This window comes from Scleropages formosus, chromosome 20 (genome assembly GCF_900964775.1).
Source record: "Scleropages formosus chromosome 20, fSclFor1.1, whole genome shotgun sequence".
Taxonomy (NCBI): domain Eukaryota; kingdom Metazoa; phylum Chordata; class Actinopteri; order Osteoglossiformes; family Osteoglossidae; genus Scleropages; species Scleropages formosus.
In genome coordinates, this window is record NC_041825.1 from 17682805 (window position 1) to 17709989 (window position 27185).

General features: G+C 45.0%; 1 protein-coding gene across 8 annotated transcripts in view; it reads left to right on the forward strand.

The window, feature by feature from the left end:
* Positions 1-24272, forward strand: part of cacna1g (calcium channel, voltage-dependent, T type, alpha 1G subunit) — a 111681-nt gene extending 87409 nt beyond the window's left edge. For 7 of the 8 annotated variants that reach the window (XM_029246636.1, XM_029246634.1, XM_029246637.1 and 4 more), the window contains 9 exons: positions 1913-2022; positions 5085-5218; positions 7045-7115; positions 7884-7962; positions 8841-8962; positions 9450-9800; positions 16317-16494; positions 16985-17154; positions 23408-24272. In XM_029246636.1, coding sequence (XP_029102469.1) covers positions 1913-2022; positions 5085-5218; positions 7045-7115; positions 7884-7962; positions 8841-8962; positions 9450-9800; positions 16317-16494; positions 16985-17154; positions 23408-24256 — 2064 coding nt within the window. In that variant the 3' untranslated portion in view covers positions 24257-24272. Of the gene's footprint in view, positions 1-1912; positions 2023-5084; positions 5219-7044; positions 7116-7883; positions 7963-8840; positions 8963-9449; positions 9801-16316; positions 16495-16984; positions 17155-20596; positions 20767-23407 lie in introns of those variants that run through there. The other variant, XM_029246635.1, reaches the window with a different exon arrangement.
* Positions 24273-27185: the final 2913 nt, after the last annotated feature.

Consider the following 27185-nt stretch of genomic DNA (forward strand, 5'->3'; position numbering starts at 1 on the left):
GTAATTTTACTGCATCAGTTTTAGGGTAGGTACCTTGCTCAAGGGTACTGCAGCTGGAGGTGGGAATCAATTCTGCAACCTTTGAGTCCAAAGGCAGCAGCTCTAACTACTGCACTACCAGCTGTTCCTATATAAATATCATAGCGAGAAGGAAAGATATCCAAACATAGAGAGGGATAGCAAATATGAGCCTCTCCAAGTCTGCAACAGGATCTGTTGGTCCTAAAGCGAAGTTGAATTCCCTCATCGCTCCAAACCAGCACACACAGACTGGCAGCTTTTAAATTGCCCTCATTAGTAATCATTTTGAGCCCGATGACAAGTGACTGAACAAAGGTCTCGGCTGCCAGAAAACTCCATCACACACGCGAGCTGGACGAGACACATTGGGGTGGGGCTGTTCACTTCCCAGCCCTGGAGTTGCACTTTCAACGCATTCTTCTGTTCTTACTACACCACTCCAAGATCAGAAAGGAAGTTACTGTCCATGGTGCGGTCAAGACACGAAGGTTAATGGGGTTATTTGCTGCACAGTTGGATGAAAACCCTCTTGATCACCAGTGTCCATGACTATGAGCTGAACACCTGTGTGCTACAGTATTCTTCGCGCAAGTACATGAATCTGCTTATTTTATTATAAAGTACTCAAAGATTCATACGAAAGACATCAGTGTATTTGTATTTACATTTGCATTTATCAACATATGGTTTTTAAAAGTACAGTAAGTGGGTAAAACAACAGGTGATCAGTGCAGAGGTGCAGAACTACACCTGTTCACTTTGGAATCATTGGAAGCCTTTCAGTATGCTTTCTTTATGACAAACCCATATTTATAGATCAGTATTTATAGATCCCACTCCCAAAGTGAGATTCTTTCTTGCCTGGCTTACAACATTCATTCAACAGAGCATCACACAGGTGTATAACAGATTTATTCACCCAGTGAGCCCTATTATGTTTTTAAATTCATTTTCCTGTACTTCCTTTGTCATTGGTACTCGTGAGCAGAGTCTCAGTTCCATGTCACTGGCAGCTGGTGGAAAGTTACATTATTAGAGAGAGTACAGTGGCACCTGTTTGTTTGGGGTTCCTTAGGTGTCTCCCAAGCCTCCACCTGGGTAGGTAGCTGTCTATGTGACATCTCATCACCCCAGAACAGCCCAGGTTTCTAGGGGTTTGCTCCTGTCACTAATTGAGGTCCTTAGCTTCGCCCAGGGCTAAATATACATTCCGGTTTTAATTATAAACTCCCAGCGTTTTGTCTGGGAAAGCAGCGGCCAGTCGTTAGGCAGCCCCTGCACCAGGAGTAATTCAGGGTAATTCAGCCCAGAGAGTGAATTGATTTCTGGTGGAGGGTCGGAGGAGAGCAGGTCTTAATTACTGCGTGTCTGCATGGGGAGACAGAGTCAGAGGTCGCAGCACACAGAGAATGGAAATGTTAACAAATGCTGGACTTTGTGTTTTATTTTATAATAATTTCACTGTCTGCAAGGCTTTCTCTTATTGCTGAACAAACTAGAGGGAGAGAATTAACTTGTCATCAACAACCATCCCTCCAGCATTGCTGGTACTTGAGTGTGGTGTGAGTGTGATTTTACATTTACATTTATTTACATTTATCCATTTGGCAGATGCTTTCCTCCAAAGTGACACACAACTCAGAGTAAACAAAAGTGCATTGCATTTTTTGTGCTAACAGATTTTCCTTTGACTTTGATGAAACGGATACCTGGCAGTGTACATGTGTTAAATTGTTATTTTACTAAAGCTAATCACCTTCTGGGGAAAAAAAAAAAAAAAACTGCAAAGATAGGCAATAAATCTTGCGTTTTCATGTCATCCTTCTGTGGATAATTCAATGTGTTGCTTCTTCCTTCTTCATTCTTCTCTCCTTTTTGTTACCTATTGCAGGTTTTGGATGAGGCCCTTAAGATTTGCAACTACATCTTCACCATCATTTTTGTCCTGGAGTCAGTTTTCAAGCTGGTGGCCTTCGGATTCCGCAGGTTTTTCAAAGACAGGTCAGAGCGCCGACCAGTCCAATGGTCAGGCCCCAGTAGCCATACAGATCTATATATCCCATGTTAAGAAAGCCCTAAACATCTCAATATCACTATTTGTGGGCAATTCTTTTCCTTTGAAAAATGTCATGCTCAAACTCTGTGTTTCCTTCCCTATACAAATACAGGAAGACCGGTGAGCAGCACAGCAGAGTGGGATTTGATTGTCATATCCAGTGAACACATGTGCTCATAGCAGTAGTTTTAATAATAGCAGTAAACATTGCTGGATAGATTATTATGTACCAAAATAGTTTACAGTATTCAAAACAAGGTTTGTAGCTAGCTCCAAACACATCTGCTGATTGGTTCACTTTCAGAATTAAGATATGGGGGCAAGCTCTCCTACATGATTATTTTTGGATTTCCTGGCTTAACAGCTTAAGCAAAAACTAGCCTTCCCACTAGAACTCCCACATCAGTACATTTTGACAGGTCTGCCATTGAACTGCAGTGGAAAAAACTAGATGCACAATGTGCACGATACATTTTGCTAAAAGTGTTACTTGAACAACAGTTTTTCTAAAAGATTGCCAAATCTGAAAAATGGACTGCCATCTAGGAGCAATTAATGTGAAATACGTTCACAGAGTAATCAAGGCATGTTTAACTTAAGAGTGTGTTTGATTTACCCCTCCGTTTTCTACAAGCTGTGTGGTTTTGGTTTCTATCACATTTTCCTGATATTGCTTCCCCATCACGCTATTTCCGGGCAGAAAAAGGCAGCAGTTTTTATTGCAGTCCTGGGCTAACATCCATAAGTCCTTGTCTAAACTCTTCAGCTAAAACTGTACAGTTATGTCATATCTCCACATTAGAACAAATGCATCTTACTTTGGTGGAGGTAAACTACAGTCACACACACTAATATTAGCATGACAACATTACACACATTCATTTTAATATGTAAGCTATTGTCACTCGTAGTCTTATCAAAGAATAAACTGTGTCTCTCTTAAATAGCAGATGCTTGTGTGAAATTATCCATATTGTTGGAAAAAATACGAGAGATCCCGTGCTATGTTCTTCTTGGAATTCAAAGCCTTAGAATGCATCGCCCTTGTCCTGTCATAGTTGCATAGCAATTAGGTATTCAGTTCTGCTTTTTCACTTTGAATGAATGTAAATGAATGTCAACAAATCAGCAGTGAGGATGGCATCCCTGCCACGCTCTTTGCAGATGTGGAACAATTTGTCATTCAGTTTCAGCATCCATCATTAGCACTTTGTTGATCTCGAATTGAAAGAGTGGCGCAACAAACGGAGAGCCGACTCACGGAGGCAAAGCGGCATAGATTGCAGTAAACGTTTGGTTATTTCCTTAAAGATTTAATCTAATAAATGCATGTAGTGTTTACAAAAAAAGCAAAAAATATGTGTTAAATGCTGGATATCACACCCATACACATATCTTGCTTTTTGTGTCTGTTCATGTGAGACTTGTATCTGAAGGGTCGCGGGGGGTTGTCAGTTTGCGGATGATTTTACTAACGCTAAAACCTTACTAAACCTGCTTCAGCTAAACTGAAAAGACATAGCGACCATGTTTAAGAGCTTGTTCTGGGGGAGTATCAAATAGTTTCACTAGAGCTGTTCATCTAATATACTTTGCGATAACTCAAAGCATCATGACAGCAGTGTCCCTGTTGCATGACGTTGCAGCTAAATGGCAGATGATGCTAGAAGAATTATTGCAGCGGATCTACACGAGGAACTTTGGCGGAAGTTGATTTCCACAAAATCGCAGGGACTCACAGTGAACACTTGGTGCGATGGGGATTCAGCATAATGAAGAGGAAGCATTTCTTGTACCCCGTTCACAGAAAAAGTTACTTGCAATTCCCAGTGCACAGAGTGAACGTAATTGCTGCAAGACATGGTATATTACACCCTTTTTGATCTAGAGGCCTTTGTGCAATTTCATTTCTTTCGTTGAACCCAGCATTGTATGTAAATGATTAGGGTGTTCATACTGATTTGAGGTGCCCGAGATGAATAACAAAAACATTAGAATTTACAGTGTTTAGCCTGGGGGTATGTTCTATCTTAAAAGTTGACACGTTTTTTTTGCACATGCTGTATTCAAATTGTAAATAGTTTTAGAAACTATTAGTAATGAAAGGTTTCCCTCATTGAATCCCTCAGTATTGCATTGAATTGTGTTTTTTCTTTGGTTGTGGCATAGTGCACTGCTCGAGTAAATAATTTTCACCAATTTACATGAAATGCATAATTACATAAAGGGCCAGTGTTTTTTTCCCCCAAAATGCCAGCCTTCATTTTGGTATGTGGAAAGCGCTTTTCAATTTTAAACATTTCAAAGCATATTTCTGCACTGATGTGCTCTGTTTCTACAGTTTTGCATTTAATGTAGTTTGTTTGCAATTCGTATGTTCCCAGGTACCGAGGGAATTTGTGTGGGTCTTAAAGGATTAATCAGTCAAGCAGCTTTAGAAAGCAATGCCATTTAGAGCTTTGCTTACTCTCTATATAGCATTTCTTCACACTTCCTCACATTTCTTTCCACACTTTATTCTAGACCTTTGGTTTATATCACTTCCCCAGAAAATATGAAACTAATAATACGTTCAACATAGCAGCCTCTTTATTTCAATATATCATGGTATTGCCCTAATATGTCGCACCTGACCTGTTTGTAGTGCATTTTAAAAGATGGGATACTATATTCAGTGTGCCTGTGCGAGGTAGATAATCTGAAATGCTGTATAATTGGTTTACCCCACCAAAGATAAAGATATTTAAATATTTGAAAATGGCCTGAAAATTTGTCCAATATGCTCTGGCATATAATTTGAAAATGCCCCCAAAATGAGTATAAGATGATGTATTATTCTCTCAGAAGAAAATTATTAATACTATTGCTATATATTGTACACTTATTTGTAAAATATGCAAAAATGAATTAACCATGTTTGTCCTTTGACTGAATGCACATTTGTGGTGCTGAAAGTTTTTCATTTTGACTAACATTATATGAGCAGAGCTGTTGGGATTCTCCGCAGGTGGAACCAGTTGGACCTGGCTATTGTGCTGCTCTCCATTATGGGAATCACACTGGAGGAGATTGAAGTCAACGCCTCCCTGCCCATCAACCCCACCATCATCCGTATCATGAGGGTCTTGCGGATCGCCCGCGGTGAGCTCTGCAGTCCTTCCTCTCCTCTCGTTCTCTCTCAGCTCCTTAGCTCCGTGGAGTGCCTCCATCTCTTCATCACAGTGCGTATGTTATAGCCTCTGTACAGATCTCTTTGGCAGAGGCAGGTAGAGTCAGAGAATTGGACCATGATAAGTCACCCTCATCAAGAATGCTGCACGTTTACTCCACATTATCATAATAACAAGAAGGACTCCAGATGGCTATGATGAGAAATTAATTTTAAACAACCTCTTCAAAAAACCTTGAGCAGATTCAATTCAGTTTCAGTTTAATTCAGTTGCTTTTGCATTATGCCCTTCCCAACAGGTTACTTCCAAATTCCTAACAAAGCAAAGCAATGCAAAAAGCAGGGACGTGCAACAAGTAGCGTCGGTAATGATACGAAGTCAAAAACAAGTACCGGAAATATTTGGTTAAATAAAACTCTTACAGCTGGCATAAGAGGAAAAACCTCAGGGGGTTGAAAGCAAACTGGCATCTTTCTCCACCTTGACATGATAACACCGTTCAGTTAGGAAATAATACTAAATATACAAACGTTCTGACAGGGCCAAGTAGTTGTTTGGACTCACCCTTTGGAGGTCAGCAAGTGCAAACATTGAGGGCTTGTAGATCTCAGTGTGCAAAGTTCACCATGGGTGTGATGGCACCTTGGGATGTCAGAGCAGAGTAGGCAAGAGCTATATATATGAACGCTGCAAATGAAGACAGCTGTACAGCAGCATAGATATCAGTCACAAAGCCTTTACTCGAATATACCAAAGAAAAGCAGTGGGCCTTCAGTCTAGATGTGAATTGTACACCACTCCACAGGACAGGGAACCTACATCTGAAGACCTCAGTGCCATCAGATTGTTAGTTTATTCTAGGAATTACAGGAAAGCCTGCGCCCAGTGATCGAAAAGTGAATTCCGCCGTGTGCATACTAATGAGGTCTGATAAATAAGTGGAGGCTAAACCCTTTTGATGTAAATTACCATGCTTTCTGGTTCACGTTATAATCCTTACTGCAGTATGTTATAAACTACTGAAAGTAGCATTTGGAATTTGTGTCTTCATCAAAAAGAAGCCTGCTTAGTTTCGCAACACTACAAATGAAAAGATGATAATGGAGGCACCCATCTGCATGGAGTCGTTGCTGTCTGCATGATGAAATAGCTTCGTGGGCAATGGCATTCATTTCTGCTGATGTGGAGACACCTGGTGAAAAATGCGTGAGCAAGAGCCTTTCTCAACACGCACCCAGGTTCTATCGCTTTCAGCCACCTTAATTAAAGTCCCACCCATCCTCATCAGCTGCTGATGGCAATTAACACCCATTTCTCCAAAGCCATTTTTTCAAAGGTTGATTATATAGTGAGGGATTCCCGGGTGGGTGAATTCATCCTGCTCTCAAAGTCGTTAGCCGCTCGCATATGCCCATTGTGTAGAGCAGCACCTCAATAATAACACCTACTGACTTTTCCCATGACTTTGAAAATTAGACCGGTATCAAAGGACTCATCGCAGGAAACCACTGACATATCTGGAATTGCCGCACTTTCTGTTTCCCATGTTGTTTGTTGCATCGGCTTTATATTGCGATGCATCAGGAGTGGAATTCAGTCTTCATCGAATCCACGTCGGGGAATAGTCTTAACTTTAATTTGTTTATTCATCGTAGGAGGGGACGGTAAAGGGGTATCAAATTCTGCCAGTCATGCCTAATAGGGCTTTTCCTGCCATTAGTGTGTCAACTGAGCCGAGAGACTGACCCACATACTGTGTCTTTGTGTGTGTGTGTGTGTTCATGCTTAAACCTGCAGTACTGAAGCTCCTGAAGATGGCTGTTGGGATGAGGGCTCTGCTGGACACTGTGATACAGGCCTTACCTCAGGTACGTGGAAGCCCACTCTCCACTGCCGTTGGGCCAGTAAGGACACTGCTATACAATACGGTACACAGGCTGAGCACACACTCTCACCCAAAACAGCACTGCAGCTATCTTGAAAGTTAGCTGTTAGCACAAAGACATTTAATGGTACGGTGTGCAGTTTTAGTGCCATAACAGTTCCTGATTTGGGACTTCAGTCTCGTAGCTAGAAGTCCAGTGCCTTAATTCCTATATCACCTGGTGCTTGACATAACATTCTTTCTTCTCCCCAGAAATTAGGGAGGATGTTTTTATGCAAATGTTTACGCAGCGGCAGGACCCCCGCTGGCAGGATGCTCAGTCATTGTTATAGACCATTCCAGAACCACCCCCCACGCCCCACCCCCCCAGGCCACACTGCCCTTGCACGCTCGGAGCCAGACAGCATCTTAAATGTGTTCTACACTCTTGCTAATAGGATGCCAGCACAGTAAAGAGGCACCCCAGATGATATCAGTCACTGTTTAAAGATGCAGAGGAGTTTTTGATTTCGGTACACCATGAGCCGTAGGGCAGGATGTTCATGCCTGTAAATCCTGCAAGGGGCCTTGGATATTTGCATGATTGGTAATGATAACAATGAAGCCTTTTTTGGTCTGAGATTTTTGCAGCACATCCTCAAGCGTTATCTGCGATAAGACATTTCTCTTTATTTTCTTCTCTCTTGCCTTCCCCCACTTCTCTCTCCCACCCCATATCTCTCCCTCTCTTTTTCTCTTTCTCTCCCTACAGGTGGGGAATTTGGGTCTTCTCTTCATGCTGCTATTCTTTATCTTCGCGGCGCTGGGGGTGGAGTTGTTCGGAGACCTGAGTAAGAGCCTGAGTACCTGTACAACAGGAAGAACCTGAGTACAGCACACTGACATTGAGAACATGCACACGCAGACTCTGAACCACACATGTACACACGTACTCTACACGTACTGCAGTGCGCAAGAAGCTCGTACCATACTTGTTCGTGATGAAGGCTAAAGTCAGTCTGGGGTTGCTCTCTCTTTTATTGGGTTTTGCTCCATTTAAGCTCTAAATTACTTGAAGCCTTTGTTAAACTGATAAATTGATTCCTCTAATTGCTTCTTTGAAATTACTTTTAGGCCTTAAAGAGATCATTAAATTTTCACTTGAAAGTTCACTGTTTTTTTGTGACCGCATTCAATCATGGGATGAAAGTGGTAGGGAAAAGGAGCGGGACGTTGTAATGGCAAGGCCAATTAGGCCACGGGGTGGTAATGTACCCTCTACCCTCCCACTCCATGAGCCTGGGACCTGGGGATCACCATCGGGGAAGGAATTGAAAAAGACAATTACTTAGCTAACACTTCTGTTCGGAGCACTTAAAATTTTGCCCGTTTATTTTACTGGACATTTCCTAGCAGCCATCAGTTGTTAGTCTGTGTCCTCGATCACCAAGCTATCTGTCCATACAAAAGTCCGTTCGTATACGTCCAATGTTCCACCTCTCATTGTCCTCATAAGGCTTCCATTATCTGTATGTGGTGGTGGAAGACTCAGCCACCCGTAGAGAAAGACCAGAAAAGAGCCTGCTCACATCTATCCTCTCAGTTTATCACCCTTGCCTTCAGCACACTCACTGTGACATTACACGGCCACGTCTGTTTACCTACTGAAGAGAAATCACTGCCTTTTAAAACCCCAGAAACACAAATGTCCTTCTTCTCTTTATTAAAGTATGCGACGAAACCCACCCTTGCGAGGGCCTGGGTCGATACGCCACCTTCAGGAACTTCGGCATGGCATTCCTGCTGCTCTTCCGCGTCTCCACGGGGGACAACTGGAATGGCATCATGAAGGTTAGACCCGGAGGCTAATGGCCTCGGCCACTACTCATCAACCATCTTACCATCTGCCTTATGCTCGTCTGCCTCATAAGTTATTTGCTTACCAGAGCGTTTAACTAGAAGTAATATTATGCTTGTTTATGACATGATACATTTAGAAACAAATCAGGAGCTAAATTAGGAGTAAACGCTGCATTTCCCAAACATACGAAACACACACAAAAAGCAAATGTGACACGTTTGTATCAGGGCACAAGCTACAAGGACGTTCGCTCTTTTATTGAGCTTTGCTCCTTTTTCTTCAAGCCTTAACTATATACAGTACCTTTTTTTCTCATACTAGGTTGCCCTTGCAGCAACTCGTGAGAAACAGTAACGTTTCTTATGACGGTTTATTCCTCGTGAAACTCATGTTCCTTATTAGTGGGTGAACACTTGGTCAACTGCATTTCACAATGGTAGGAAATGCCTGAAGCCTGTATTTCTCCGTGACCGGCAGGACACGCTGCGGGACTGCTCCCAGGACAACGGCCCCTGCTACAACACAGTGGTCTCGCCTTTCTACTTTGTGTCCTTTGTGCTGACTGCGCAGTTCGTGCTGGTCAACGTGGTCATTGCCGTGCTGATGAAGCACTTGGAGGAGAGTAACAAGGAGGCCAAGGAGGAGGCGGAGCTAGAGGCTGAGCTGGAGGCAGAGCTGGAGCTGCAGACCATGGGGGGAGAGGGTGGGGTGGGGGGGCCGCCCTGGATGTCTGCCGAGCTGCAGGACAGAGCCGCCCCCCCAGACAGCCCCAGGGACCATGCACACATAAAGGCAGACTCTCCCCTGTGCCTGGAAGCACCACTGACGGTGAGTGTCCCCCACACAACCAGCATCATGTGTGCGTAACTTCGCTTAAAACCTCGACAGCAGTGGACCACTCCATCCAACACTGTGCCTACACTGTCTGTGCACAACTCCTCTATTGTGTGTGTATAGTTTACTCAAGGTCAGTAAGGAGGGCATGAAGGTTCAGAGCTGGAGTGAGTTTGTTAGCACTTGTTTTTGGGGTTTCGTTGTCCATTTAGGGTGGCAGTGTGTCTAATAACACATTGAAGGGATTAGGCTGGACAACTGGCTGAATCGCCAAGACCTCAGCAAGAAATTATAGAGTAATGCTGTGCCAATATTGTGCCAGTGTGCATCACCTGATAACCAGGCTTAAACGCTCATTGTCGGCGGAATATTACTTTCCGAGTTTGAAGCTTTCTTGGATACCTCGTTGCACTGTGATCAGCAATATGTCAGCAGGAATTTCAGATGCAGAAGTGAGGACTTTGAAAAATTTGAAATTCCCCCTTTTTGCCAGTAAGAGTGATTGTCACCCGATGTTCTATAGACTCACTATAGATAATATGCCTGGCTAACTATGTTACTAACATCAAGCAGCCAAAAAAACAGCGAGCCGAACTGCAAGTTTCACTTCTCAGTAGACATCTGAAAGGACTTGTAGTCATCAGTTCCTGAGTGTGCAAAGACAGAAGTGGACACGCGGAATGAAAAGGTCAGAGAAAACATTGACGATGTTATTGCAGTGCCTTATTGAGTCTGTGGCCTTTTAAAGAAAACAAGAGTTATCGTGTAAAAGGCTCAAGAGAGGCAGGGACTCATTAAGCTGGGATGATTATTTGTTAATTGCAAGCTTTACTTGCTAGCTGACTGTGACAGAGGTTTTTCCCGCCACCTACCACCTGCCACAGTATTCGCTGGCACATCTATTAATATGCAAAACTAAGAGATCACAGAACTTTTGTTTTTCAGGGAGGTGCAGTAAGAATACAATGTGCGGCGGTCATGGTGGGTGAGACAGGAAAGGAAAGGTTGAAACCGGAAGAGGATGCTGCGTCCCATTGTACCTTAGATCTAGAAGTGTGTAAAGGCAACAAATAAGTTATGCGCTTGCAGGACAGAACCAGGGATTCAGCCCTGATTTTCAGGAAAAGTCTGTGTGTAGCCCTGTTTTTGTGAAGGTTGAGGTGAGGTTGCAGCAGGGGAATGTGAGTACTACAGGCCCAGCAAGAGAACTCACAGCCCTGACCGGGAACTGCACGCGCTATTCCACGAGCTCTTTATGCTCCTGAGCTGTCTGAGCTCAGTGGCCCCGCGGCCTCGGACCTGGTGAAGCCCAGCAGGATTTGAGCAGATCGGCGCTCGGACAGCGAGACGTGCCTACGTTCTCTCCCTGCTGTCTCCTCTCTGGTTCAGCTCTTATGTAACTGCCATGCAGAAAGCAGTCCGCCCGGTGTGCAAAGGTGGCACTGTCTCTCGTTCGTGCTACTGCTCTTGACTTCAGTGTCGTTCTTAATCCTGACAATGTCATTGTATTAATAGCTTTTTAAGTATCTTTTAAAAAATCCTTTTCTCTGCTCCTTCATACAGCCATTATCTATATGCATTCCTTACCTCATTTCTTCATACATAGAAAATCACCCGGCAAACACAATGTACACTCCTGTACTTCAGCGCTTAATAATTCTGTGTATAATTCTTCAAGGCGAAGCAGCAGGGAACACCATGAAGCAGCATGACCCCCTGGAACCACTAGCATTTTTATTTATTTACGTGTCGGCTACAGCGCTGTGTTTTGTTCTTGTGGCGCTCAACTGTCATCCTCTGATTGTAATAGTAACCCGGGGAAAAGGGAATTGATACTTATGTCAGGCCAAGAGCAACACTGCATTTGTTAACGTTAACAAAATTGAAATTCACCTCTGCTGCCGGAGAAGATTTAATGCATTAACAGTTTACCCTTTATTGTAAAGTACGTTTTATGACGTTCATTTTTTGACAGGAAAAGTTGTAAAATTTAACAGACACATTGTTTACAGTACTGTGCTCTTTGGATGATACAGACCTGCAATTCCCCTAATTATAAGTAATTTTCTAATTCATAAAATTCTAAGCACTTCTCATTAAACCGTAGAAGCAAATTTGCTACCTCAGCAAACACGGCATCATAAGCCATTCGTGCCGTTATGTAATGTTGCACTTCGAAAGCAGTATTTATCTGTTGTCCAGCATTTCAAAGTGATCCTTATGACTAATCCGTGCTAAACACTTACATGTTATGTACATTGCCAAACTAATTATTTTTCTCTCAAGATATAGCTGCCATATTGGACTTTAACGTCCTGTTAATTTAATACAAATGTTACATTTTATATGCGCTAACTTCTCAAGAGATTTAGTGCAAAATAATGTATTTACAGTGTGAGTTTCAAATCAGGTTTTGATTATGTTGTTTCTTATTTTGAGAAGTAGCAGCAAATATAAGTGTAAAAACAGGACAAAATTGTATCATTATTAATAATAATTACCAACAATAGATAAGCTAGATGTACTGAAATAGGAGACATGTAACTGTAACTAGAAACAAACTGTTAAAAGTTCATTTGAAAATGGTTGCTGAATGTCTTCTTCGTATATTGCCTAGTGTTTTCATATAGAAAAACAAAAAGTTGTTGCTCGTCAGTGGTCCGAGTTCATATCAATGTGGCATGTAATGGGAAAGTGCGTTTGCTGCTCAGTAAACGATGACGTTGCTTGCCTGGAAAGGCATTGGTTAGTTTTGTTACGAGGAGAAAATACCATGTATAGGTCAGACTGGTGCCATGGGAAAGGAGATTCACTTCTTGTTTTTTGCCTCTGATGGCTATTTCCAGGGTGCACAAGCTTTTTTTAGTTAGTAAAACTCATGCTGACAAAGCAGGCATTAACCCTCTCTTTTCTTGCAGTCAAGAACCATGAGTTGTCGCACCCTAATCCACATCCTCGGTGCGGTAAAGTGGCCTTTCGATGATGCAGTAGTGCCCCCTCTCGGAAGGCATCTGCACTCACCGGGCAAATCCTGCCAATGGACAGTTGCGAAGTGTGAACCCAAGGGCGCCCGTGTCATTTGGCGACAAAGCCAGTTTGGGTCCTGTAGGAGCAGGGAAGTCCTTTCCACAGAGAGCGTCAGTGTGCTAGGAGGTGCTGATTTCTACCTCTTCCACAATGTGCAGCTATGTTGTGGGACATTCTTGCTTCAAGTTGTTTTTAGAAGTAAAGACACAGTAGGCAGTATTACATAAACAATACAAATGGTGTTGACTTTGTGGAACACGCTCCATGAGCATATGCTGTTTCATTTCAATGCCCGATCCACAAGTGTTCCTTGCAGTGGTTGCACGTGACACTGAGAAAAAGTGAACCAACTCGCTGCTCTCTTCTGTCTCTCTTTGTGTGTCTGTCCTTCCTCATGGCCTTCTCCCTGAATCTTTCCCCTGAATGCCCCCCATCCTCCCAACTTCTTTCTTCCCGCCTTTCTCTGTCTCCTGCTCCTGTACAACCGCCCTTCCTCGTGTCCCTCGCTTCCTCCCCGTCACCGTCCTGCCTGCACGCTGGCTCCCAGCGGAGGGCCATGCTTGACTCGGTGTCCCTGGTGATCCAGGGGTCACTGGAGGGGGAGCTCAACCTCATGGACAACCTGTCAGGCTCCATCTGCCACTACTACGCTCTGCCCCCTCAGCCCAGAGAATACCGCGCTGAAAAACAGGTCTATCTCTCACACTGGTACCACAACTCTCACCCCCATTCCCAAACCCACGCGCCTCCATTTCTCCAAACCCTCCACAGCATACATTCTCATGTAAACTCCACTGGCCTGTTAATGCACATAGCGGCGCCACCTTCCTGCTGACTTACTCAGGCCCAAAGAGGTGCACGGGCTTATAAGGGTTACCTGCAACCTAAAAACAGCTGTTACCTGAACTGAGCAGAAAAGCCATCGGTCCGGAACGTTTTCTTCTTCTGCATGTCGCTTTATTGTCTGATCCTATTTGAAATACTGCTGCCTCTGTACCAGGGGCTCTGGATGAAGATTCAGACGGGTTCCGATCAGCTCCAGGTCCAGGGTCTATGTGTCGTTGGCTGCTAATCTGTAAGCGAGGACATGAGTCAGGAACAGGGAATGAAATGTGTGTGTGTGTGTGTGTGTGTGTGTGTGTGTGTGTGTAGGAAGGCACTAATATGGCACAATGTGATGATCAATAAACTAACATCTGATTTTGGATAACGTACAGAAAAGAGCTCTTTCAACTAATTCCCGATGAAATATGTCTTTAAGTCACGTTAGCCTCCCTACTTTATTGCCCCGGAAAGATTTCCAAAGTAATTGGAAATTTTCTTAATGCCTCGATAGCAGCAATTTTATACATTGTGAAATCAGCCAAAAAAAGCTCTCCGGCATCACATGTTTTGCCAGTGGAGTTCAAGCCCCCAGCAGCGCAGCCAGCTCTCTGCCTTGTCAGAAAGCGTTTCCTCAAATTAATTCTCGGGAGCTGAAGGTGGGCAACAAGGCCAGAGTGGCAGATATTTCCAGGTCGAGGCGCTACAGGGTGCCTGGGAACATTCTCAGGAATGTATATGATACACTCAACGGATTATTTCACGTGCAACACAGGTTTAACTGCTGAACGGCTGTCAGCGTCAGATTAGCGATGTACGTTAGGGCAGGATCACGAGCACCCTCCCATCTTCCCGTTGCCTCCTCCCCCCCCGCCCTGTACATCAGTTGACTCATTTCCGGGAGCTTGTTTCATCATACAGGAATCTCTATTCTATTTGTATGTTTTGTGTTTGTGCTCTTTGTGTCTGCCTTACTGCAGGCCTCTTACTAGTAATGGCACAGCACCATTTGTGCATGTAACGACACACTGTATATGTGTGCAGTATGGATGTATCTATGCTAATGTGAGGGATGTTCATCCCTAGCTGTCCGTCTGTCCGTCCGTCTGTCTGTGTGTTAGGGATGGACGTTCTCACCCTTGGCTCATCTCTTCCTGTTTAGATCCCTCTAGCGGAGGTGGAGGCTCTATCTCTGGCATCGGAGAAATCCTGGTCCTTAGCTCTGACGGACGACTCCGTCCCCGACGGAGATTTTAACCCCCTCTTACTTACCAGTCTGGAGTGCAATGTACTTACAGTAGAGCAAAGCTCATTCCCTTCTGCGGTCCTCTCGACCAACTCCGGGGCTTCCGAACACACCTGACCCTCCTTTGTCCCACCTCTGTCTCACACTCAAGTGCACACTCAGCGTACTCTGTCGTATCTCAAAAAGTGCAGGACTCCTTGAACCTGGTGCCATGCCTGCATTAGCGCCATGGTTCAATGCACACTTCAGCAAGTGTGCTCACTGTAAGAGACTCACCGTCATGTACAGTATATGGTAAAATATACAATTGACATTACGATTTACAACAAAGACCTTTTGACATTTATATTTCGGACGCACTTTCAGATGAATTTAATCTCACATGGGTATTGAATTCGTTCAACCCACACGTGCAGAACTAGATGCAGAACTGGATAATACGAAAGTGTATATTAGACATAGGCTTAGAAATTTAAAAATATGCAGATCTCTTAGAAATACAGTATGTCTATAAAGATTAGGATGGGGTGGTGGCCGGTTGGAACCCGTATGTGTGCTCGGAAGCCCATGGGTTTTTTAACCATCCGCTCCTTTCTTTCTGTACACATCCCACCTCTCCGGCCCGGTGTGTGTACAGTCCAGTCCAGTCCAGTAGAGTAGTGCTGCCCCGTCTACCACCTGGGTTCTGCAGCTCTGTGCCTGTCTCCTCCAGCATCTCTGTTCTTAGCTTCTTTTTCCCTCTGTCCTTCAGTTTTCTTTCCACGGCTCTGTTCCTTCATCTTTTGCTCTCTCTCGTCCCGCTATCCTTTGTGGTCTTTTCAATGTCCAGTTGCCCCATGCGGTTGTCCCAGTGTCTCAGACGGTGCCCTCAGGGCAAGGCTGCCGCTCTTGTCTTCTGGCAGAGGCTGTGGGAGGGGCTTGGGCAGAGAGGAAACGGGCACAGCCACAACACAGGAGCGCAGTCGTATCTGATCTCTTGGCCCAATTGAGACTTGAACCCATCACAGGATGGCAACGATTCAACGAATAGCGTGAGGCATCAGTGTACAAAATGAACGCAATCTCAGCCTTCTCTTTGTTAACAGTACACACTTACGGTAGAGCTTTTAACCGGGGTGAGTAGGCCTTCTGTAATTGTTAAGCATATGCACTTAAAGAGAAACCAGTGTTCTGACTGCTTCTTCCAGCAACGACTGGGAAGAGCCCAAAGCATGCTATGACCTGTGCCGGCACTGTGTCCGTCTCCCAGTGGCCAGTGTGCAATGCTGTCGTCTCCCAATCATCATGTTCCAAACGCGTTCAGCCTCCCCGTGTGTGTCTGTTTGTGGGGGATCGCGCTGTTGCGGTGGCCCTGTCTCCTCTTCCCCTTGTCCAGCAGCCGGGTCAGTCCTCACCTCTGCTCCCTCTGTTCTCAGACCGAGCCACCGGACGCAGGGGAGCAGCCCACTGAGCACGAAGACAACCTGCTGAGCGTGCGGAAGACCTCCGTGGGCCGGACCCATTCCCTCCCTAACGACAGCTACATGTTCCTGGCCCTGCGGACTGCAGCCGCGACGGTGTCGCACGCCTCATCCCCGCAGAGGGCCCAGTCAGGTGCACCCTATTGCCGCATCCGACTGATTCCTCACTCCTGATAGAGGGCAGCATGTTTTCTCCATGTACCGTACTAATTCTGTCCCAAGCTAACAACTTATCCTGAAACTGCAGTATAACCAGCATGACGTATTCTGCCGGATGTGCTCCGTTAATTTCCCAAACAGGAGATAACTCGTTGGTATGATAAAATAAGCACTGCTTGTTCGCTAAAACCCTTGGTATGGTGTTTTAAAGGTCAGACCTGGCAGACTGCCATGCCTATAAATCACTGGAGGGAAACCCTGCTATTTATACAGCTGCATTATTTTTCTAAAGCCATTCGGGTTAAATAACAGCTCAAGGACACGACAGCATTTCCCTTCCCACGATTTGATCTCGCACCGCTGTCCTTCACCGCTGCCTGTCGGTTTAGCCCATTGGCTGCCAGTGTACTGTTTGGTGGTGCCCTCCGCAACTCTGTTACACAGCTCCTCTGGGTCTTCTGCAGGCTCCAGCAGCTCGGTACGCTCACAGCCCGAGGAGAGCTCCCAGCAGCTGACCGTGCCCTCCGACCTCTTCCGACCCATCAGCCCCCACAGCCTCTCTGACTCAGAGAGCATACCGCGTATCCCTCCCCCTCGCCGCGGCCATAACTTTGCCCGTACCCTGCGCAGACAGGTGAGTTCCAAATACGACACGAGTCTCAAAATGAAAGTTTGTCAGAAATATATGAAGTAGAGCAGACGTACACCACAGGGAAGATCACCAATAGGTTGTTGTATCATCATTTAAAGCTGTATAAAGGGGCAATATTATTAATTATAAAATAAATATATTATGTAATTAAACATATTACGTACTGTAATATAAGAAATACTAGGAAACGACTCACTATATGACCAAAGTTCGCTGCATGAGTGTGTCAGCAGTCTAACTGGCATCAGGCACACACAGGCTAGCATTCACATGGTGAAGTAAATAAATGACCCCTTTAGTTAGTGTACAGTCATGGCAAACATACACACACTACTTTGGGAGACAGCAAACTTCCAAAATGTGGCTCCAAAATCTACTGACTGTGAATAAAACGGTCTCTACTTTGTCCATCTTTTCAGAAAGTATATAATATAAAAAGACACTGTTACAAAAAAGGAGGTAAAGGTGCCAGTAAAAAAATACTGTATACTGTCCTTAGCTGCAAAGAAAAATGCTGTGTTCTGCAGTCTCTCAAGAATATACTAGAAACTGCCGCATACAGAGAAAAAGTCTTCCAATCTTTGTTGGCAGCTTTTCGACGTGAAATTCCAGATCAGATCTTTTTGTCACTTCTAGTACTATATGAATGGAGCTTAGAGAGAGACACCTGGTATGTTAACTGTAACGTCATTTCCTTGATATGGAAATGTGTGATCGTGGGTGTAAAAAAACTTATTGTCCCCTAATTTAAATCAACATAATTAAAGAGTTAATTAGAGTTAAAATGCAATCAGGCTTTAACTGGGCCAGCCTTGACTAATATACTTCTGAAATACATAAACACTGGCAAATGTCAAGTTAACAATACAGGGGCTCATCATGCCACACTGAAGGGAATTTCTTTAGACACCTGGAGATGCTGAAGTCTTTCGGTCTGCACGATGTTAGACTGCCATTTCTAATGCTCAGCGCTTCAACTGAAGCGCAGTCAGAGCCGTACTCATCAAATGGAGAAAATTTGGAACAGTGGAGAATCTACCTAGTAGTGGTCTTCCAAAATCTCTTCATGAGCAAGGCATGAAATTGGCAGTGAAATCAAAAAGAACCCCAGAGAAACATCTAGGGAACTGCAATGTTCTCCTACCTCAGCTCAAGTAATTGATTATGACTCCTCAGTAAGAGGTGTGGTGCAAAAACTGGGATAGTAAGAAGTGTGGCTAGGTGGAAGCCACTGGTCACTAAGAAGAACATACAAGCTCATCTACAATTCACCAAAAGCACTCGGATGTCTCAAGACTTCTCGAAGAACGTCCTGTGGACTGATGAATCAAAAGTAGTATTTCTGCATGACATGGGGTCTGTTATCTCCGGTGAAAGCCAAAAACTTAAGAACCTTCTAGCAACAGTCAGTGGTAGTGACAAGCCCTCCACCTCAGCGCAATGACGGACACCTGCAGCAGATCAGGGGACGAATGTATAAAAGGAAAGCGCGGAACGCACACAAATGCGGAACCTTGTTCAGCCTCGCTATTCACTCACGCTTCTCGTAGTAGATCCCCTGACCTCCCTGATTCCCAGTACCTCTTCCTCGTCCTGCTCCTCATCTACAACTTCCTGGTTTACCACAACTTCTCGCCTGTCTACTGGATTACGGTTCTCGGATTTGACCTTCGGGTTTCGTTCGCCCATCGGTGACCATTTTGCCTGTTTCCCCCGACCATGCCTCTTGGGACGCCCCATGAGTATTCTTGCTGTGCTCCGCACTTGGGTCCGACGCATCCGCCCCGGGGCGACACCGTGACACGTAGTGTGATGGTCTGGGAACATTTTGCTGTGGCATGACCTGGACACATTATCTTTGGAGAAACATGAATTTCTCTTTGTACCAGAAATTTCTAAAAGAGAATGTACGTAATGAAGCACAGCTGGGTCATGAAGCAAGACAATGATCCCTAACATACAAGCAAAGGCAACAGTCAATAACCAAATGGATGAAAAGTAAACGAAATTAAGGTTATAGAACAGCCTAGTCAAAATTCCTGCTCTGAATGTAGCTGAGATATGGTGACAAACCTGAAAATAGCTGTTCACGCTCTAAAACCTGCAAATGTTGCTGAGGTAAAGCAGTTCTGCTGGGGGTGGTGGGCTAAAACTGCACTGCAGTGATGTGAAACCCTGATCAGCAGCTACAGAAAAATTTTCAGTGCAGTCATTGCAGCTAAAGGTGGTGTGATCACTTACTGACTTGGGAAGAGGAAATTGTTTTTGCACTTTTCATATTCAATGAAATTGCACACCTAAGAAAATGGCATAAAAACAATACAGGTGTCTTTTTTTCTCTTTCAAGCTCTATTCATTTGCTGCTGGAGCTGACAGAAACATCTGATGTGTCACATTGCATGCATATTCCACCATTTATGATTTATTTGTGCATTTCACAAGACTTAAAGTTTTACTGTATAAGATGCAAGGGTTACTCTTGCTTCTAGGTATCCTGTCTCATCATACATGGGCCCAAGCATCATAAGCCTATAGTTTTTGGGCAACACAATCTGCTCTACTGTTGTTTCTATCTGAGCAGTTTTTAAACACTTTGAAACAATTCATCCCGTAACATTTGTCTTCACGTGCGTTCTGCAGTAAAGCTACTCTCACTCTCCATAAATATAAAGTGGTCAAGTGTAAGTGTCTTCCTCATGGCTTGTGACAAAGAAGACACTTATTGTGTCTTCAGAAGATGCTTCCTAAAGAGTTAGTGTAAAAGGATTATACCTTGCTTGGGAGTTCATAGCACAGAGGAAGAGCTCTCTGCAACCCTACTGACATAAAGCTCTAAGGAATCTTCCGGAAGACTCACTGGTTTTGATCTGTTGAAAGAAGGCTTTGGCCCCAGATTCGGGGAACTCCTTCGACTGGTGTCTTTCCTCCGATTTTTGTAGGGTCCAGGAAAGGAATCCACATCAGCACCACTATTGCCCACATTATACTGAATGTGTGTTCTACTGAATGCTGCTTACCAACAGTTACCAACTATGTTCTGATGGTAAAACTGACATCACACAGAGATATCTCTCTACTGCAGCCTATGCTGTGCTTTGAAAATATACTCACGCTTTTCTTGGGTATACAAAATATGCTAGCGAACACCATCTGATATATATGAAACATGCAACTGAGTATATCAGGTATTCCAGAGGTTTCACTGTCCTCACTGTCTGGATTCAGTGTGTTACACTCAACGTCTTACACGGTTTTATAAATGCTTATCGTATGGTGACATCCATTTAGTAGTGTCTTTCATTTTGTGCTTTGTGTTCTGACTTGAATCTGTATTGCTGTGTTGGCCAGCATCACCTAATGCTGCTCTTTTTAAACTCTCCTCTCTCTGCCTTCCTGTTTGCCTGGTGTATTACTAACTGTCCAGCTCAGCCTGGTGTATCGCAGGCCGGACCCCCAACAGCACCTCAGACACAGATACTCCTGTTTCTGAAATGCTGCTCCCACCTCACCATGACCCCGGTGATCCCTGCCCCGTGCACCTGCCTCCTACCTGACCTCCACCTTTTTCTAGTCCCTCAGTCTGCCAGCCCCCACCCCCACCTCCCATATTTCATCACTTCATTTCCCATGAGCCCTCTACAGGGGGTGGACATAGAGCAGCTCAGTGGCAGGCCTGCTGAGACCGCCGCTCTGCTGGACAGGGTGGTCACTGATATTAGATGGCATTTGCGTTTGTTTGCGCACTGCGACAGGCAGCAGAGTCACGCGGTACAGCTGGGGGGGGGGGGGGGGTTTCATACAGGTAGTGGAGAACTCTAGAAGAAGCATAATGTGACACCTTAAATGTTCCCTGTCCACGCTCCTGGACACAAAGTGGTGTCATTTGCAGGAACAGGCTGGGGTCAGAAAGGCTGCGGGTTTGAGTGCCAGTGCCAGGAGAACTGAGAGCGCACATTTGAGAAAGGCATTTAAACTGAGCTGCTGCAGTAAATATCTACACGTCACATTTTGCTTGAAATTCTGATTTTACCCTTAAAGTGATCATCATGACTCAGCTGTATACTTTAGCTGGGTGCTGCTGTGAGCTGAACTCCATTACAGTTGTATTTTTTTTAATAAAACTGTGATAGTAAAAGTACTATTTTTACACGGTACACTTTTGCCAGTAATACACCTATACCTGGCAGTAGTGGAATTTTAATATCGCAAATGAATTTTAATTGCCCATGTTCTGAAGTTGCTTTTTATTTGGGCCATGTCATTGCATGAAATAGTGAAATGCAGATAATGTAATTACATGTTGCAACTCTTTTCTTGATGGTTCAAATCCATGATTCTGAAGCTTTAATTTATATACTTGCGTGATTGAGGAAATCGTCTAAAATTTTAAACCAATTTTGCCCTTGATGCCAATGAATTAACTTTTCTGCTGTAATATAAGTGATCAGTTTTCTATTATAACTGCGCTGAATATGTATGTATTATAGTTGTTTTCATATTTAAACGGAGGGTTGGTTTTTACTGCTAGTATTACGGAAAATGTGAGTGGGCATGGAGCAAGTGCTTTTTTTGAGTTTTCAGAGTATTTGTTTTGACCACTAGAGGTCCTTACAGGTCACTTTTTGAATGTCTGCACATTAAAGGACTTTGTGATAGCTGAAACGATGAATGGTTTAGCGGCTTTCTCGATTTATTGGGAAACAAGAAAAGATGGAGGAGTTTCGATGCAGCTCTGCGAACCTCCCTCCGGCCCTCAGTGTGGCCCGTCAGGTCTGCTTTCCTGCACCCTCCCCGCTTTCCACATGACTGACTATCAGAGCTGGGGGGTGCGGTGGCGCAGTGGGTTGGACCACGGTCCTGCTCTCCAGTGGGTCTGGGGTTCGAGTCCCGCTTGGGTTGCCTTGCGACGGACTGGTGTCCCCTCCCCCTCTGGCCTTATGCCCTGTGTTGCCGGGTTAGGCTCTGGTTCCCCGTGACCCCGTATGGGACAAGTGGTTCTGTGTGTGTGTGACTATCAGAGCTCATGTGCATCACCAGTATCAGGTACTGCAAGTCATGCGCGTGCACACACACACTGTTCGAGACCACTTGTCCCAAGCAGGGTTGTGGCGAACCAGAGCCTATCCCGGCAACGCAAGGCTGGAGGGGGAGGGGACACACCCAGGATGGGATGCCAGTCCACCACAAGGCACCCCAAGCAGGACTCAAACCCCAGACCCACTGGAAGGCAGGACCCAGGCAAACCCACTGTGCCACTGTGCTCCCCCTCCATATTGCAAGTCATTAAGGTGAAATGTCAAGGGGCATCAACCTAGGCAAGAGGATGAGTACAGCCTGAATGTCCCATAATGCCATGGGCCCTGTGGAGATGGTGAACAGAGAGGTTGCTGCCTCACATGACTCTACTGTTTATTTTATTTATTTTTTTGGTTAATTTGGTAAACTGCTACTTTTGTAAGATCACCCAGAATAGCAGAATAGTATATATCGACCTCCTTCACAGTGAAAATGAAGTGTATTTGAGCTCCTGTATAGCATAAGTGGGAAAATTTGGAAGCCTTATTCCCTCCACACACACAGCTGTGGCTTTCCGGTAACAAACAACCCGACCAGCTTCGGTAAACACAGCGCTTACCCCGGTATAATGCACTTCTCCCCATGTGTCGCACTAAACAGAGAGTTCGGTCGCTGTTTCCAGTGGTGGGAAGCGGTCAGCTGACGAGCGGCTAATTATGTTTTTCCCCTGCTTCGGAGAGCTGGTAAAGGAAGTCAAGCTGCTGGGCTAATCGGGCCTCAGTCTCGGTGTTTGCTATTGAGGCCGAGCACCAGCTAAAGTGAGGGGCAGCACAACTGAGCCCTTACTACTAATTATTGCAGTCGCGAGCCTCGCTGGCGCTTCCATTCAGGCGTGCGGTAATCCGCGATCAGTCCGGCCTCGGCATTAATACTGATACGTGATACATGAATCTGCAGCTCTGCGTCTGAGCAAACAAACAAAGTTGTCCTGTAAGGCAACCGTGTTTTGTTGAATGAGGAGCCGTCACACCTGGGGCCCCGTTTCATTTCGCAAGCTTCACATGTCCCCTTCCGCAAAGAATTACTGGCTTCCGCTCAACAGATCCTTCCCGCAGATGACCATCCCTTTCAGTCACCGCACATTAACCAGTCTCCCTGTCACCCCCATACCCTAACTCCCCGCCCCTCCGCAACCTTCCCTCCCCTCGCGCTGTTTCAGGTGGCCGTGGTCAATGACTCGCAGGAGGCCCTCTACACAGAAGCGGCGGAAAGCGATGGAGCGCAGGTGCCTGGAGGGTTGGCTGTGCCCCCAGTAGGTTTGCCCACCCAGCAGCAGCAGCAGCATCAACCCACGGTCCTCCTGGTGCCTGCGACCCCCGGGGCGTCGCCCAAGCCTGGCCGCACCAGTGTGCGCACGCAGCACAATGTCTACGACCAGCGCAACATCTCCAAGACCCCGCCGCCATGCCGCCTTCCTGTGCCGCCAACTGGGAGGCAGGAGGAGGACCCTGTGGACCAGGAGGTGTCCCGCATTATCCGGGAGGGGCTGGCAGGCATCACCGGGGGCGGGGGCGGGGCCGGGGACGCGAGCCCAAGCCCAAGCCCTTGCCGACGGCAGCTGAAGAAGTTCCACAGCGCGGACACTCAGGGTCGGCGACCGCTGATGCCGCGGCCCTGTTCCTGGTTAGATGACCCCCGAAGGCACTCCATCGAGGTGTGCTCCTCCGTGGAGAGCAGCCCCCAGCGCAGCTCCGTCTCCTCAGGCTTCGTGTCGCGCGCAGACAGTCTGCAGCAGACCCCAGCCGCAGCACCCCCACCAGCCTCTCCTCGCCGCAAGAAGAAAATGAGCCCGCCCTGCATCTCTGTGAACCCTCCGGACACGCAGGAGGCCACGCCCCCACCCCTCCTCAGCAGGGACACCTGTCTCAGGCGGCGTGCGCCCTCCAGCGACTCCAAGGACTCCTTTGACCTCGGCGGGGGGGAAGGGTCACCGCAGGAGGGTGCCCCCAACCCAAAGCTATTGACTCTGCCCAGCTTCTCCTTTGAGAAGACAAGCACTGAGCACTGATCCGCACACACGTGAACCGCACATACACAAACCATACACTGACAGTGATAGTCCTAGTAATAATGCTGTAGGATAATAAAGGTGAAACAATAAATAATAACTACGACAATGGTAACAAATCCATGATCATGAAGAGTAGTGACCATCCCTCGTCTTTTTCTGTACTGCCAAATAATGAAGAAACATTCAGAAGAAAAAAGTCCATTTAAAGCTGAAGAATATGACTGTTTCTCTTCCAAGACACTTGCAAAGTCGTGTGCAGGTGAATCCCATGACCTCGTTCTGAGAAGTTGGCACAGGCCTCATGCAGGCCGCTCCCTGCTGGCCGCCGTGGGACTGCTGGCTGTTGTACTGTGGGACTCCGGCCGACGCAGGGCCGCTCTGGAGGTACAAAGCAATATGGACGTTTTAGAGACACTATTTTCTTAAATTATTTGGTCATAGTGTTTGTACAGGATGTAGAATTTTTTATTTCATCTTTTTTTTTTTTTTTTTTTTTTATTTGTAATTTTGTGACTTTTGGTTGTTTTCAATGTTAAATTGTTTGTCTGTTTTGTTTTATTTTTTTTTTCACCATAGGATATTTTTAGCGTTCTTGATTTATCAAAAAAAGAAAAAGAAAAACATTTTCCAAAGTGCTGAGACCCATGTATTTGTAGGAATTATATATATATATATATGTATATGTATATATATATATATATATATATAAACAATTAATTATTAAACTGCTCATTGATTTTTAAGCACAAGCAACAGACCACAGTCCATTGAATACTGCCAGAAAATAAAGAGATTACTACATAATTTTGCAATTAGAAATAAAGTATGTATGTGGGGAGAACAGCATGTGCGGGATGATTCATAAAAACATAGAGTTTAAAACAGTCAGCCAAAGACAGTTGTCATTTTACTCCACACATAGTAGAGTGCTACATATACTAAGAAAGACATTATTAAAATTTTCATTAGGAATTTTGGGCCCCTAAACTAGCCTGAAAATTGATGAATATACTATGGGTCCATTTTTTCCATAAAAAGTAGTCATAGTTTTGAATTGTATGTTTTCTATGGTGCTGAGTTCACTTTCAAGAATCATTTGTAAATGATGCATTCCAGTCTGGAAGCTCCACACATCATTGCTAATCTGCCACTTTCTTCCTGTTTTCAATCTGCCACTTTCTATTTTATCAAGGTCATTTATGTAAGGTCCATTAAGAATGTATGACTTGCGTCCAGTTTTAATCCACATAGTTTTCCCTCGGCTAAGTGAGAAAGTTGAGACCACAAGTCAGAACAGCTTGGATAGTATTTCAAAGACTTGATGTGACATCATTTGCACCAGTAAAAAAAAAAAAAAAAATGTACTCTCATCTTTGCTGTTGCATTTTTTAGCCACTAACTGCATGGATTTTGTCCTCAGCACCTACAGTTCAAGTGTAACAACTTGGCTTGAGTCAGACTGAAGGAGCAAAACCATACATCGTTGTCGGTGCCCAGAGGACATTAGTGATACTCTGTTGAATTCCAGTCATACCTTGTAAAAAGCCACGACCTTCTGAAGATGCCGTTCGTTCCTCATTCTGAGCAAAATTTGGTTTGAATCTCAAGAAGCACAAGGAAACAGCAGTCTCTTCGCCTTGGCACCCGCGGACTTTGAAGTGGAAGGGTCCGGCTGAGTCCTGGCTGATCCCTCGTGTGCTTCGGTGAGAGCGGCTTGACCAGCACGTCTGTGGGCTTCCAGAGCTCTGAAAGAAGGGGTGAAGAAACATGACCTCACAATGTGCCTCGTGACTCGGTAGAGTAACCACTCTTCAGCCTAAAATCATAGTTCAGGTCCAAAGCGATGCCATCTATAAGCATTGTACGTGAAGTTTTTTCCTGATATTTACTAATCTCTCAATGTCTTTTAAATGTGACACACACAACTGTAATTACTGGGAAGTATTTCGTAGTACATTTACAAGAAACAAGGTAGTCAAAGAGGCTCTGGGACTGTGTCATTAGCAATACCCGACAATGGTTACCAGTGTTCTCTTCTGTAGACATCGATAGTCCTTTGAATCCTGCCAGCCACTGAATCCTTTTGTACTCTAAGGGGACCGAAGGCGTGTACAGAAGCACGGGTGCAGAACTTTCAGTCTGAGTTATCGACAACCCATGTTCTGAGATTTTCTTTGAATATAATCACTGTGCTGCACAGTTTCTCCTGGAGAGTCCAACTGCCGTTCTCGGTACAAAAAGATCAGGACATAAAGATGTGTCACAAATAAACAGAACTCCTCTCTCTACCTCCTGCCTATTCCATTCACAGTATTGATTGAGCTGCTCCCCGACCAATTCTGTGTTCATCAGGGTGTTGGGGGTATTAGTGAGAGGTGAAGGGTAAGAGAGCTCAGAGCACCTATACAAAATTATAAAGAAGCTTTTGATGGCTGTTACATAAGAAAGAAATGTTGACACCACACTGCTGTCTTTTACTGACAGTCTTGTGGACCAACCTCCTAGGAGGTCTCTTCTCGCTGGCCAGGTCAGGGAAGTGTCTGCATGCAAATTAGCTCCATTAATATACAGACAGCGCAGTGTGATGTTGGGAAAAATCCATCGCTGTTTTTCCAGGACTGTCAGTTTGTGGCTCTGCGCTCCTCTGCCTGTACATGAAAGGAGGAAAAATGGAACCTGTATGTTTATCCACACAGGTTGTGTGAGTGAAGACAGGTGTTCACAACACACCTATAGTCATACCACTGTGTTTCAGGTTGCACCTAGAGTATGGCATGCATGTTTTCATCAACCTTTTGCATTTATTTTTCAGGAAAGGAGTCTCACTGGAACATCACCACTTCGCAAATACTAATTTTTTAATAAATTAGGTTTTATGAGAAACCGAAAGCCAGTGTAAAGACTCTACGTTTATTGGTAAGCAATG